The sequence below is a fragment of the Adiantum capillus-veneris genome, chromosome 11 (assembly GCF_014529385.1).
Source record: "Adiantum capillus-veneris isolate H3 chromosome 11, ASM1452938v2, whole genome shotgun sequence".
In the NCBI taxonomy this organism is placed as follows: domain Eukaryota; kingdom Viridiplantae; phylum Streptophyta; class Polypodiopsida; order Polypodiales; family Pteridaceae; genus Adiantum; species Adiantum capillus-veneris.
Window position 1 is genome coordinate 55,990,068 of NC_140941.1, and position 15,796 is coordinate 56,005,863.

General features: G+C 44.9%; 1 protein-coding gene across 1 annotated transcript in view; it reads left to right on the forward strand.

The window, feature by feature from the left end:
* Window positions 1-15,796, forward strand: part of LOC147447264 (xylose isomerase family protein) — a 140,742-nt gene that overhangs the window by 58,637 nt on the left and 66,309 nt on the right. The window contains exons 6-8 of the mRNA XM_086523118.1: window positions 8,385-8,435; window positions 8,531-8,610; window positions 8,693-8,747. Coding sequence (XP_086379244.1) covers window positions 8,385-8,435; window positions 8,531-8,610; window positions 8,693-8,747 — 186 coding nt within the window. The remainder of the gene's footprint in view (window positions 1-8,384; window positions 8,436-8,530; window positions 8,611-8,692; window positions 8,748-15,796) is intronic.

The window sequence follows — 15,796 nt, forward strand, 5'->3', positions numbered from 1 at the left end:
GTGAGATCTTTTGCAAGCAGCTTCTCAAAGCCTTCTTCAAGCCGGTTGTCTTCTCCATCCCTTTGTGTTTGATTGTCTTTTAGCTTTACTTCTATAGAAACATCTCGGGTGTTGGTGTTAAAGACAATTCCCATCACTTCCAAAGAAGACTTCTCTTCACTTGTTGATGCTTCCTCATCACTTGAGTAAGGACTCTCCTCGCTCTCTTCATCTACCGTAGTTTCGTAGTTGATATCTAGTTGCTTTCCTTCTCGCCAATCATACACCACGGGCTAACCCTTCTTAAGGATCAATCGGCACTTCCCCATTTTTGATATGCATTCACAGTAATAAGCCAAGGCCTCCCTAGGATAATAAGATCTCCCTTTTCCTTAGCTGGCATGCCATACATATCTACCCGTGCATCTATGTTACATATAGAGACTTTTACATTTTCAATGATCCCCAAACACTTTACACTTGAATTGTTGGCTTGCCTAGCTTGACCAATAGAGGACTTTGTAATTTCAAGCCCTAATCTATTTATAGCCTTTTCCATGATCACACACATATACATGAGACACAAGAATATGGGTTACTCAAATGAGATCTAAAATAACACACCAATACTAAAAACATCAAAGCACCATAGGTGATAGCCAACAGGCTATAACAAAAGGCTCATCATAGAGCATACAAATGTCATAAATGAAACCATCTGTCATGTGACACATCCCAACCCTATGTGTCTGTGGACAAGCTACACCATAGGAGGGTTCCCGTCAGTCAAGTCAAGTTAGATTAGCAGTGATCTGGCACTTTTGTGAGTCTATTCGTAGACCGTGCATGCCTAGTCACTTAGCATAGATGCATATCCTCCAGTTGCACACAGCATGATCATCGGAATTCCCATCAGAATCCATTAGCATCAGTTAGGGGAATTTTCCAGTGCATTTAGCCTATTTTTCTATTTATTGGGATTTTCACTTATCATTTTTAAGTGACTTTCCTACAAAAGCAGGTAGGGCAATTTTGGTAAGTTAATATATAAGCAAACCCAAGTTAGCACTTTCTGGCAGAAGAGGCAGCAGGAGCTTCCCGCTCAACAGGCAACTTCTTAGCAAAACCCCCCCCCCCCCCGGCAGTAGATCCTCGCCATCTCCCTCCCTTCCCTTGGCGTTTCCAGTATCAGCATCACCATCCCTCCACCCTCAAGCCTGGCGTTTCCATCATCCCTTGGCAGCAGTCCCCCAAGAAGTACTAACGCCAGCCAACAGTCCAATCCAGCCAGCGTTTTTGGGATCGTTTTGTACCAGCCCTTGCAGCGTTTTTGGACCATCATTGGGCAGCGTTTTTCAGCCTAATACCCCCTGCTGTGGCAGCGTTTCCAGCCAGGTTATCAACACCAAAAACGCAGCTTAAAGGAGCCTAAAGGAGTAGGGTTTCCACAGCGTTTTCCCCTCAGAATTTCAGTTGATAAAGCAGTCCAATTCAGCCATATACAGCAGAGGAAAAAACAGCCGATTCAGCCCCGAAAGTGGCACAGTTCTTCAGCTTTGCCCCTTTGCGAACAGCAGATAAAGAAGTCTCTATTTCAGCCCTGAAATCTTCATCGTCTTCACCGACATAGTTCCCGTTGCATCAGTCCATTGCATTAGCATTGTATGCATTTGTGCAATAAAGTAGACCACTCTCGCCGACGAGAGTGGGGCCTTCGGAAGAGGGTTTTACAACCTCTCGGTGTCGTATCTCTTCTCTCTCCTTCTCTCAGTCTCATTCACTTGCACGCGCAATATCCACTCACGTTGTTCGTGATCATAGCACTCTCCACAAGACGGAAAGCTCTCTCTTTCCCTAAGAACTAAAAGGAACCTTGAGCAGTAAAGATCACTAATCTTGAGAAAATACAACATTTATTCCGCTGCACCTTACATTGGTATCAGAGCTTTGGAAGTGTTCTGCATTACTCAAGGAAAGAACCACAAGAACCATAAGAATTTTTTTTGCTTGTTGCGGTCGCACGAACCCAAGTTTACTTGGGCGTGGCGATTCCTAATCGTGTTTTGTTGAAGAGTGACAAGAATCCCAAGAAAGAAGGGCTTGTCCAGCCTCCCCTTGTGTCTCTTTTCACTCATTGAGAGTGGACCGTGCACTTAGCGGCCGGCCAATCGACGTGAGGTGGGAAAAAGCAACCTTGGTGTGAGCGCAACGCCGCCAAGGGGTGCGCCCCCAGAAAAGGGTAGAACTCGGGTGAAGAGAAGATCCTTCTCCAACGCGATTTGCAAGAGAAAGAAACCCTTAAGAACCTCAAGAACCTCAAGACCCAAGTTCCTCGTGAACTTAAGAACCAAAGATCCTAGTGCATGGTCGTCACCCGAAGCGGCATGGATACTTCGCATTCAGGTGATGAGCATGAGAGAGGCGACGAAGGATTCTCCCCACCTGGAGACTTTTCCAACCCTCCCCCTTCGCCATCTACGCCACGAGTTGTCCTCACTCCTATGGAGATGATGGTCAAGTCGATGTTGGACATGATGGCACAACAACAAGAAACGAATCGAGTTGCCTTGGCACAACTCGCAAGCAAAGCAGATGAACAAGCGGCAAAGGACCGTGCACAAGAAGCCAAGGACCGCGAGCGCGATGAAAGAAACGACAAACTTGCTGCACAACAAGAAGAACATCGACTTGCTCAGGAACGTGAGCGCCTTGCTCAGGAACGTGAGCGCATTTCTATTGCCACAAAACAAGAAGACCAGCGACTTGCCCTTGAACGCGAGCGCGCTGAACGAAAAGAACGCAAAGCAGAAAAGGAGGCCGAGCGTGAAGCTCAAAGGGAGCTTCGCAATCAAGAATTTATAGCCCAAATCCTAGCCTCGAAGACCGAACCACCCAAACATCGTGGGAGTTCGTCAAGTGGCGCAAGCCACGGTGTGGATTCACACAATCCAGTCACAGAGAAGTTGACTTTCAGTAAGTATGACGGTAAGATGGATGCTACTGTTCTTCATTCTTGGTTGCATCAATTTAATGCTTATTTTGCGACAACTAAGAAAACAGGCAATAGCAAAGTTTTGACGGCAGCTATGTACCTTGCTGGTGATGCCATAAAATGGTACCAGGCATGGCAAGAGGCACAGCTAGCCGCACACCTAGAGGCAGCCGACGATTTCACGCCCCTCTCTTTTAGTTGGGCTGATTTCCAAGACAAGCTCAAGGCGCGGCTTATGCCACCTCAGTACCTTGCACGACTGAAGGACGATTGGCGAGCTCTCAAGCAAAACGGTATGCCGGTTATGTCTTTCTGTAATCGTGTTTTGCAGCTTGGCACTCAATTACGCAAATCGGATGCGAAGCCCAAGGAGGCATTTCTTTACGGATTGGACGAGTATATCAAGTATGATGTCGAGGTACTCAATCCAATCGATCTCAACAAAGCGGTAGCAATTGCTCTCGCCCACGAGATGAAGCACAACAAAGGAAAGCCTAAGGAGAACAAGACTTCCACAAGTACCTCGCAGACTTCTGAGAACCCGCAGAACGGTAAGAATGGTAAGAATGGTAACTCTTCTAACCAATCTTCCAATAGTCTCTCATCAAAGAATTCTTCCAATGAATCTAAGGGTAAGGCTAACACAATTGCTAAACCTAAGCTTACTCCAAATGAAAAAGTAGCACAAGGAATCGTAGGAGGATACATCACTTCGGAAGAAAAAAGCATGTATTCTAAGGAAGGTCGTCGTTTTCATTGTCACATTACGTTTGATTCTCTGCGCCCAGAGAACGCTATGCGTTCTCCATCTTCACGGCGCCCTCGCTTTAGTTTTAGTAAGGGTCACATAAAACGAACATGTCCTAAGCTTGAATCGAATGAATCTAAAGAACCCACAGCACCCACTACATCTGTCAATGCAATGAATGATAACACGATTGTGCCCACAGTTTCTCAAGTCCCTCCCATTGATGATTCTCTCATTAAATGTTATGGTCGTACGTCGGGGCACCGTTTTGTCATATTGTTTGACCCAGGTAGTATGCATGATGTGATCAGCCTCTCTCTTGTTGAGAGAGTCCGCCTCGAAGTTAGTTCGAGATCTCCTATCGAGGTCTCTGGCTTTCGTCCTGGTATGGACGCTCTCATCACGAAGGAGTGTCTTGATGTGTTGTTTGAAATTCAACAGACTGCCTTCACTAGAAGATTTTTTATTTCTTCTCTCTCAAGATGTGGTATGATTTTAGGCATGAAATGGTTTCGTGAAATCAACCCTCTCGTTGATTGGGAGGCTAACACTTTAACTATCAATGCCAAAAGTGATTCTCTTACTGTCTTTCATGGAGAGGACATTGTTCCTTCTTCGTCTCTCATTGCTAATATGCAGGACAAGGTTGAACGGATTCGAGATAAGGAGACTCTCTCAGTCTCTTTTTCTCCACAGCATGACACACAGGAATTGCATGATTATGAGAAGCATGATGATTTGATGGATAATGATTTGCATGATGATTTGGATGAAAAAGACAAGCATGATGAATTGCATGAAGATGATGTGATTGTTCACAAGGATGGTGTGTTAGTTGATGCTTTTTCTAGCGCAGCTAACCTCGTTGTAGATTCGATCAATCACCAAGAATCGATCTTGGCTTCCGAGTCGAGGTCCACAGATCCCCCATCAGAAGATTCGATAGATCCCGACGAACCGATCTTGGCTCTCGAGCCTTTGTCAAAAGAACCCTCACAGGAAGTATTGTGTGTTCGCGTTATTGATACGCACGCATTATGCGAGTGTTTCATTCGTGAAGGTTTCCTGTATTTTAGTCAGCATCGGTATGTGATCCCTTTTCCTAGGCATGACATATTGTATGTTGAGCACGTTTCTCTCATGGATGAGCACGAATGTATGCGGATTGTGCATGAAAAGTTGAAAAGTTTGTATGTCAGGAAGTCGCATTCCATGTCTCTTCCGTGGCATGACATAGTTTCCGAAAGAGCACATGATAGTATGAGCACCAAACATGGGCATTTTCATTGTGATTTGCCACAGCTGATTGATTACGATCAAACAGAAAAGATTTGATGGCATTGTTTGCATGTGTTTGATGAACGGGTTGTCACTCTGTCTCTATGTTCATCGACATTGCATACACAGTCTTTAGAGAAGACAAGATTTTTTTCCTTCACTTTACATGGAATGGGTATGTTTATGGTTTTGTGTTGGAGATGGTTTCAGGAATTTTCAGCCATGGAGATTCTTGAAGACGAAAGAAGCAGGATACTCGACGAAGTTAAAGCATCAAAGGAGCCACAGAAGACTTTGTGTCGCTTTCGGTGCGGCCCAAAGAAGCAAGCGTTGCAGACCTTTATGAAGTTCAAGTACCGCTCGCAGAGTGGGCCGGCGAAGAGTCCCTTCCAGGTTTCCGGATGCTGTTGGCGATCTCCCTCGACGCCATACAGTTCGGTACCAGTACCTCACTTTGAAAAGGAGGGGATGTCACGTGACACATCCCAACCCTATGTGTCCGTGGACAAGCTACACCATAGCAGGGTTCCCGTCAGTCAAGTCAAGTTAGATTAGCAGTGATTTGGCACTTTTGTGAGTCTATTCGTAGACCGTGCATGCCCAGTCACTTAGCATAGATGCATATCCTCCGGTTGCACACAGCATGATCATTGGAATTCCCATCAGAATCCATTAGCATCAGTTAGGGGAATTTTCCAGTGCATTTAGCCTATTTTCCTATTTATTGGGATTTTCACTTATTATTTTTAAGTGACTTTCCTACAAAAAGAATCTGGACATCCAAGATCTTGCCCACCTTTGCGAGGAGGCGGGCCTGGAGAAGGTCTCGTAGCTCTCCTCTGCTAGGACGAGTGCCGAGAACCTTGCAGATGACAGAAGTCGCCTGCAAGCGTTCTACCTCTGCGGCAAGGCTCGCTTGCTCTGTCGGCGAAAGAGCAAGTCGAATGGTGGGCTCGGCGGGGTCGGGCGAGGGGGCTTCAGGCGAGTCCCTCTGTGGTGAAGCTGGAGCCTCCATCTGTGTCTACTTCTTAGTCGAAGAAGCGGGCGGTGAAGAAAAAACCTGCAAACAAGTCAGCCAGGCACTTTTTCCGAAGAGAAAGTGCTGCCGAGCCAGGTGCAGAGGGCCTTCGGGAGCGAAGAGGAAGGGGGGGAGGGGGGGATGGCGAGGACGAAGAGGGCAGCCGTGCAATGTGCGGGTGCACAAGCAGCAGCGAGCGGGGGGATGGAGTGGGGAAGGCAAAGCGAGAGGAGGGCAGCGGGCTGTGGGCAGCCTTTGGGGCAGCGCGCAGATAGGGGGGGGGCGGGGGGGGGGGGGGGGAGGGTAGCGATGGCGCAGCAAGGGGGGGGGGGGGGGGGCGTGCAGCAGTAGCGAGCGGGGGCTGATCTCTAGTTTTGCTTTATTTTATATGATACACACATACTACTTGGGGCATCACCTTCTTGTGGGAGTGGAGAAGGGAACCGAAAAAACAGCACATGCACATACTCACTCAATCAATGCGCTTTGAGAACCTCTGACTACGCATGGTTTGGGCACTTGACACCACCAATAAGTAAGCAACACAAGACGATGCTCCAAAAGCAAATATGCAATTGGTGGACTTGTTTTCACCTTCTCCCATAAGAAAACAAACACATAAGATATCTACACTCCTCTTCTCTTATGTACACATCTCAGACCATATACACAAGACTTGCCTCTCCAACAAAGAAATCGCTTACAACAAAGTAGCACGCTTTGCATAGAGAGCTTATCTCCATCCATACAATGCCGCCACAAATACAATCACCATAAGAGTGAGCCACATGCATATGTGATGAAACCAAAGAGATTTGGAGCAAAAATTTTCTTTAAACTAATTGAGTAAGTGCAGATAAACAAACCGATACTTACTTAATTTTTCCGGCAAATTAAAGGGGAGGAAAGACTCTGGCAAACCATCATAAATTGCAACGCTTGATTGTCAAGGAGAATTCAAAGCTCATTAATCATAAAAATGAGAGAAAGCAAGATTTTGGATAGATGGAGTAAGAGATTGTAGAATCGGGAGAAAGGGAATAGAATGGCACTTCCTCCAAAGAGGAGGGCTATCATGGAGGGATTGATATGTGAGTGAGAGAGGGTTGGGGTTTTCTCTACTATTGGTAGACCAAAATAGCAAATGGAGTTGGAATAGGTATGTGTGTGTGTGTGTGTGTGTGTGTGTGTGTGTGTTTGAGTGTCTCCAAGAGGGGCTATTTATAGGTGTGTAAGAGTCGGATTATGTTACACTTAATTAGGGTGAGTGATTAACCCTTATTAAGTGTCCTTTGACTACTTATTGAATCATGGACATAAAATGGATTATTCACTCATGAAAAATAGCAATTCAAGCCCATATACAAAGGTGAATATTAGGGGTATGTATAGTCGCAAAGGTTAAAAGAGGAGAGGGAATTTACTCTAGATAAACTAATAGGGTAGAAAAAATTATATGCATATGAGTAAAAGAAGTTGAGTAGGCTGAAAATGTTGCAAAAAGGCGGTTACCATTTTATGCCGTTCAACGGTCCTGTCTAGAAAATCCTAATAACAAAGGACCCTCTATGTATGAAAGCACAGGAAATAAGAAGTTCCGACCTTCAATTGGATTGCTTTCCGGCTTGATAGGTGTTCCCACCGTAGATGCATCCAATGAACCTTTTTTCTGTCAAGGAGGCTGACGAATGCAAAGGGAAAGACTCTGGAGGGATTTGTACTTTGTGTGTAACTTGTAAGAGAGGTCAACAGATGCACATAAAAAAAAGAGAGATTACTTTTGTCAACGTCGACCGGACTATCACTTTTCACATACAACATTAAAACCTCTACATACAGGCTCTATATTTGTAGGAGATGATACATTTGGATTATGCTTCTTGATCACTTTCCATAGTTTTGTCACATGGTAGTTTTCCTTCTAGTGTTCAAATTTTCTTCAAGGGAAATTTTAAACCAAATAAAATAGCTGTGTTTTGCCGTCTTGAATTCAAAACAAAGTTTTTTGAGACTTTCTAAATACATAAGGGTTTCTAAATACGTAAGGGTTGACAACTTCAAATTCCAGATGAAATTGGCCATCCTAGACCCCTTCCCCCCCATACATGTGTTGGCAAGGGTAAGCAGGTTTTGATACTGAGGAGTTGTTTTAGTAAGAGGACAATATAGCTACAGATTCATATAGTGACACTTTGTGGTGTTATCAGAAACCATTTGCATCAGAGGCAACTAAACAACAGCACATGCCAAAGGGAATCGATTGAGAGAAACCACAATCATATACAAGGCTGGTTTATTTCAAAAACTTTTGATTGAGCAGTGGCTGTCAAATTCACCTAATAGACCTTGCATTGCTCTTCGCATGACAGGAGACAAATGCCAACTTGGATGCAGTAGTTGAGCTTGCAAAGAAGCTGCAGGTAGCTTCTAATCAGTCAGGCAATCTGGGCAATACTAACTTTTCTTATCTGCAGAATTGTAACTTGCAGATGCTAATGAATCATCATGTTTCCAGGAGGGGACAAACATCCATCCTTTATGGGGTACTGCACAATTGTTTAAGCATCGAAGATATATGCATGGGGCAGCCACTAGGTATGGAGGGGTTGGACATGTTCTGTTTTGATGTTACAAACTGCAGGAAGGTGCTAATGCTTTTGAAATCATTTTTGTGCAGCCCTTATGTCAGCATATATGCCTATGCTGCGGCCCAGGTCAAAAAGGCCATGGAGGTACTGTCTGTGGGTAAACTTGTGGCTTACAAAGGCTATTACTATGTCTGTCACATGTTTGGATCAACACTCCACCTCAAAATGGACGGCTGCCTTGTTTTGATAGCTCAAAGTCATGGCTTCTGTCAACTCTTTTTATTTTGTTTATGACACAAGTGCATGGTGAAGCATCTATCTAGCCTGATTCTAAGGTATTCAGTTGTTTGGGCATACATTTATGATACTAACAGCCTTAGATCTTTTTGGCGGGACCATTCTAAGCACTTGTAATGTTGGGATGGAGGTGTGTCGCAACGCATGAGTTTTGTGTGAGGTATTCAATCTGTCAAAGTCAGCAAGAGCACTAATGTGATTTTTGTGAACATAGCGCATTTCTTTGAAACTTGAGAAGATCTTCATGGCTAGTAGAATGTAGCTAAAGTGGAAGACATCGTAATTCAAGAGCCCGGATGGGTTCTTAGGCTTTTCTGTCTCTAGGATGCTGGGTTGTGCTGTCTAAAAAGTCTATGTTTCCAGTGTTGGGTTAGGTACAATACATGGTGGGGTCTTCAAAGCTTTTTGAAAAGTGCTGTTATTGAGATGTGCAGCTGTCCTATTTGCATGGGCACCTTTTGTTCGATTTCCACTTTCCTTCCTTATGGATCTATGCTTGTTTAGTACTAGGCTTCATTATGACCTCCATTTCGGGAGCCATGATAAAAGCTCAGAATGTAGTCCATTGTATCAATGCATGGTCATTTCTGTGTGTGTGCGCGCGTGCGTGTTTTGCGGGGGGGGGGGGGGGGGGGGGGGGGGGGTTGAAATCCGGGCCTGTTTATTGGAGGATTTTGAAGGTGCACAAATGCTTGGGAGGGTCAGGAACCCACTTCTGAAGTGCTTATTCTTGTTCAAGCTCTCATGGACCAAGTGGCGCAGCATGCTCTTAACGCAGTTATTCTGTTCTTTCCAGGCAACATGCCTACTGCGCAAGCCGTGGGCCAGTTGGGTAGATTTCCTTCTTGAACGCCAGGCAGTTCGAGATGTTTACTTTGGCGCCAGAGGATTCTATGAAGTCTTGTTGGTAGACACTGACGCCCATAATATGTTGCTGGAGTTATCTCCATTGTTTTGTAGTACTTAGATGACACATGTATTGCCATGGGCTCTCACCAAAGACTACCAAAGCCTCATCCGTCAAATGTCTTGTATGGGTGGAAATAGTTGACTTTGCGTGCACTTGGTGACACTTTCTTCCTATGCTTGTGTCTCACTTGGGGAAAGTGATTTGTCCTCCCAAACTTGATGGCAATACCAATCGCTTTTGTGTGCTTTGGGACCTTCTCATTGGGAACGCCCTTTTAAGCTCAGATGGGGGAAATTTGCAAATTCATGTTTTCGATGTGGGAAATTTGAACACATGCAATCTGAATGTCTTGAGCCTATTTTGCAACCTCCTCCTTCAGCTGTTCCTCAACTTGCGGTTTCTAATGAGAAAGAAGCCTCTAATCCTAGATCCACCACTATTGCGGCTTCTACGTTCCACCTTTGGATAAAGGCAAGGTCAAATCTGCTACTTCTCCAAACCCTTCGAGTAAAGGAAAGTCTGTATCGGCACATGAGACCGGGAATGAGGGAAAAAATGTGGATTTGGGGGAAGGATCTCCTTGGGTGACCCCCAAGAAGAATGTCAAAATATGCTCTCAGCTTTCTTCTCGCAATTATGTACCTCCTAAAGTGAAATTTATGGGGCAAAAACCTCTTTCTTGTAATGACAATTGCACTCTTGCGGATGCATGGAAATGTCAAAGTCAACGATACGGAAGCGTAGAGACCAAGGGGAGAGCATGAGAGAGAGAGAGAGAGAGAGAGAGAGAGAGAGAGAAATGAAATGAAATGAAATGTTATATTAACGTCTTCAAAAGGCCAAAATGACCTATGAGACCAATCAGTTACAAAATAGTGAATCTAATACCATGTCTGGGTACAAAAGAACTAGAAAAGAACTAGAAGTGGAACAAAATACTACTACTACTACTACAATCTAAAACTACGTGGGTGTAGCAGCTGATACAATAGGTACCCGGTAAACTGGATGTAACAGTGTGTGAAACAAAGATGGAAGAAATGAGAGAGAGAGAGAGAGAGAGAGAGAGAGAGAGAGAAGAAGAAGAGTATTTTAATCTCGTAGGAAACTAGCCCGAGACCTTAAAGATCTATCCGACGAGGAGAGTTGAACTCAAGACCTGCTATGAGAAATGAAATGAAATGAAATGATATATTAACGTCTACAAGAGGCCAAAATGACCTATGAGACCAACTGATTACAATGATGAGTCTAGTACCAAGTCTGGGTACAAACAAGAAAACTACAAACAAAGAACTGATAGGAGTGCTACCGACTCCTATGGGTGGCTGGTAGGCTGAGCAATGAGAGAGAGAGAGAGAGAGAGAGAGAGAGAGAGAGAGAGAGAGAGAGAGAGAGAGAGAGAGAGAGAGAGAGAGAGATAGATAGATAGTTCTATTATCGTCCTGGGAGGTCAAATACGACCTATGGGACCAAATGAACATGTCACGTGGTGTGAGTGGAGTTCATAAGTGACTCTCGATGCTCAAAAATGGCTGAAATGAGCGTCGCAATAGAGAGTCCACATCGTGGTTGGGAGAGGAAGGTATGTAGGGAGAGCTCATGGCTGAATATATGGGGAAAAGAGGACCTAATGTGGTCAAAAGCTGAGCACTGAAGTAGTGTGTGGTACTCACTCTCTCGCACTTGACGAGGGCATAAGGTGCAAAGTTGATGACACTCCTCGCCAGTGCCCCAACGTCCTGTCTCACAGCGTAGAGAATGGGAGCTAAGACGAATGGAGGCAATGGTGCGGATCGTACTCAACGGGATGGGCTCAAGGATGTAGGAATGGGTTCGGTTACCTCGTTCCGAGAAGAAGAGAGATTTGTAGTTTGGGGCAACGTGTGTGGTGTAATGGTTGAAGCGAGAACCTCCGGATTTCTCCCAAGCCATGATACATTGGCGTTGTAAGAAGGCCTCATTAACTTGGGAGTCGATCGACGCATCCTTGACCAAGTGACATGCATCCCATCTTCCAAACCATTTCTTGATATCAAGCATCCACCCCGAACTTAGTATTTTGCTCTTGCATGTCTTTTGAACCTTTTGACTTGCTTCATATGCGATTCTAGGAAGTCGATGCAAAGGGCTACGTTGTGTCTTACGCATGTACTCCACAACCCTTTCCATGCCCAAGACCTCAATGGGAAGCGATCCGGACTCAAGAAGTAAGAGCATGTAGGGTGTTTGTGTCTTGACTTGGAGAAAGTTGGTGAGAAAACGCTTTTGGACATTCTCAAACTCTTTCCAAGTAGACTTCCCGATGCTTCCACCCCACACCTCCACTCCATAAAGAAGCACCGGTGTCACCAATGTGTCAAAGAGGTACTTTTTGAGAGCCCAACACTTGATCTCTCCTGCATTGCACATGTTCTCAAATGCATAATAAGCCCTCTTTCCGGCTTCCAAGCGACGCATTGCACAATCCTTCCATTTATGATTGGATGGAACCTCAAGGCCAAGGTACTTGAAGTGATCTACCACTTCAAGTTTCTCATTGTTGTATACAATTCATGGATTTTCGTCATTGAGGGTCTTTACAAGCATAACCTTGGTTTTGGATCCATTCACGATCAGCCCGCTATGTAGGCAAAAGCGTTCCAAGACACTCATAAGCTTTTGTGCATCTTCTAAGGTATGTGCCAAGAGCACTACATCATCGGCATAAAGCAAAAGCATGATCACCGCATTTCCAATCTTAACCTCTTCTATGCCTTCTTGCTGCATAAAATCAAGAACCATGTATTCCAATTCATCAATGAGTAGCCCAAAGAGGGTTGGGGAAAGTGGGTATCCTTGTTTGACACCAATAGTGCTTGCAAAAAATTCTGAAATTCCATCTCCCATACGTAATGGACATCACTTTTTGGTAGATGCGAAAGACTGCATGCATAAATTCTCTCGGCACTTGAAGGCTTTGCATACGTCTCCAAAGATTTCCTCGCGGTACCATGTTAAAAGCTTTCTTGAAATCCACAAAGCAACAATACCACTTTTTTCCTTTCAATCGAGACGCTTCCATAAGAACTCGAAGAGTGACAAGGTGATCAATAGTGCTATGATGCTTTCGAAAACCTGCTTGGCCAAGCGCACGTTTGCCATTCTTTTCAGCCCATTCACTTATCTTCATCTCCATGATACATCCAAATAACTTTGCCATCAAAGAACCAACCATTATAGTGCGATAGTTGTTCACATTGTTTACATCTCCTCCTTTGTGCAAAGGTTTGATCCAATTTGCACTCCAATCATGAGGCATGCCATACTGAAGTGCAAGGTTAAACATATCGCATATCCAATATCGTGTTTTCTTGCTTGTCCATTTAATCATTTCAGCCTTGACACCTTGAAGGTCACCTGCCTTGCGAGTAGCAAGTTTCTCAAGCGCGCGGCATACATCTTCAATGGTAAAGAAGGGAGACATAAATGGAAGGGAGCTACAACCCTCCATCTTATCAACATTGGGTTGCTCATAGAGGTTCTTACAATGCATATACATATCCTCAAGAGTCAAGTCACCAAAGCTCTCAACGCGCTTGCCTTTTAGATTTTGCCAAAACTTGCCACATGCATGTGCTTTCTCTTGTGCTAAAAGAAGTTGTTTTTCGACTTCCCACCTTCTCCTCTTCTTTTGAACAAGTGCTTTGTATGTGTGTGAACATTCCAAGTAAACTTCCTTGTCTTTGATTGCATCCAATCTTAGCAAGTGTTTTCGGGCTTGACTACATTCCATGTCAAACCATTTCTTCTTGGTGCTACCCTTCTTAGACCTTTTGCAAGACATGTGTTTCGCCGAAAAGCATTCCTTTGCACAAGAGAAAATTACTTCTTTGAAAACTTTCCACTTGCATTCTAATGTTGGGCTCCCTTGATGCTCTATCATGCTTAACATTTGGTCCACCATATCAGCATATATAAGTGCTCGTTTGAAGTCTAGACGTAGGTACAAATGATTCACATCATGATTGGAGGCTACATGCTCGGGCCGTTTACCACACTTGAGGTCAATACATAACATCCTATGATCCGATTCCGGATTCCATTCACCAAGTGTAAAGCTTTGTATGCATTCTAGAGTGGCTTCTGAGAACAACATATAGTCAATCACGCTAGCACCATTGTGCTTTCTACATGTAAAGTCATTGGTGCCTTGCCATAGAGATACACCATTTGCAATGAGCATTCCGGTACTATTGCACATATGTAGAAGTGACTTTCCATAGTGATCCACTTCTTTTGCATCATTAGAACTTCGATTATACATGTATGAGTCATCCACTCTTCTTGATACATGCGGCATGTCGACTTGTTGTGTGTCGTGTTGTAACATATTTGTGCGAGCATTCATGTCTCCAAAAACAATGACTTCACCTTGATCCTTGTAATGAGCAATGTCTTCCTCTAGTTCAACAAAGGGCTGATCTCTATCCATATTCAAGCGAGCATAAAAGAGAGAGAGAGAGAGAGAGAGAGAGAGAGAGAGAGAGAGAGAGAGAGAGAGAGAGACGGGCATCATGTGCCACTGGAAAAGAACAGATTGAACAACTTTAAGCACTTCAAATAATACTGAACTGAAAGAGATGCACGACACATGAGACGAGGAGTGGTGGAATTCCACCCGAAGAGAGCAGTGGATTCAAACATTTGTGTCCCTTTCGGTATTTCTTTATATTCCTTGTTCAAAGCGGGCCGTCTTATAGGGTTCCAATGCCAGGCACGAATGCCTCTCGTCCCACTTGTTCCAAGTGTGGTAGCAGATTGAGATAAAGTCAGCCGATGGGATATACTTATTCATCTAATTCTGGGTTCTTGTCGTCCAAGTCACTTCTTGAACGGTTGGTTCTTAGGCTTCTTGTTTACCATGGAGCCTATCTAGGTGGATGAAACAGAGCGGTACTTGTGAAAAGCCCTTGCTCGTTGTCCCCCACAGAATGCAGGTACGGGTGGGATGTTAAACTCGTGGTGGAGAGTTGCCGTCCCTACAGAGGTCGACCTTGCTCCCTTCCCGAGTAACATTCGCATCCCGGTGGCGAATCGAGGCGCTGCAAAGAGTGAAGGGCACGTTGATCGTGGGCCCCCATAATTTTTGCGCCATAACAAATCATTGGATACATGCACGCCTTGGAAAGAGTTAGTCGAGACCAGAGGGGATGGCTCGTTTGCCAGTAGATGCTCATATGCAAATAGGCTTTTCCTACCCTTGTCCGCTCGCTCCTTGACGATGCGTTCAATGGAGCAGGGGAGTCTACATTGATGCAAAGGTACTTGTACGTTTCACCTACTACAACCATCTCGCTCCTTAGAAGAAAGATCCTCATAGAGAGGTCCTGCAGGTCTCCGTGGAACACCGTGACCATGCATTTATCAATTCCAAAGGTCATCCCCCAGGTCTTGGCCCATTCACTTACCTTGTCTGCACTTTCACTCGGAAGTGTGCCAGAGAATGAGCCCATGGCACATATTTTTTTCCGAGAGAAAGATCCTTCCATTAGTTAATAAAACTGCCCATAGGGCTACAAACCACCTCTATAAAGAGGTCTACATCATTAGCAGGGGGAGACTCTCCCAATGAAAAACAACGTATATGCAACGGGGGCTAAATCAAGAGATGGGAGGAGGAAAAAGCCACACAGGTGGGCGGTAGCGCCATCTGGGCTCACCGTGGACCATGGTGAAGAAGGGCCCTGAGCACCAGAGCCGCAGGAACACCTCTGTGCGCTCCCACACGCGGTCGGAGCTACCGTGAAGTCTCTCAAACTGACCCCTGAGGGGTATGGATCAACTCCAGCCAAAAGTCACGAACAGTCTCGGCCGGTGGGATAGGGCGAGCCTCGAAGATGCGGAAGCAACGAGCCCGCCAAATGAACCGTCCATGGCACATATTTAAAGGTCCTTGGCTGCTAGCCGTTTTGCGGAAATCCGTATAGGTGCCACGTCATCAGCG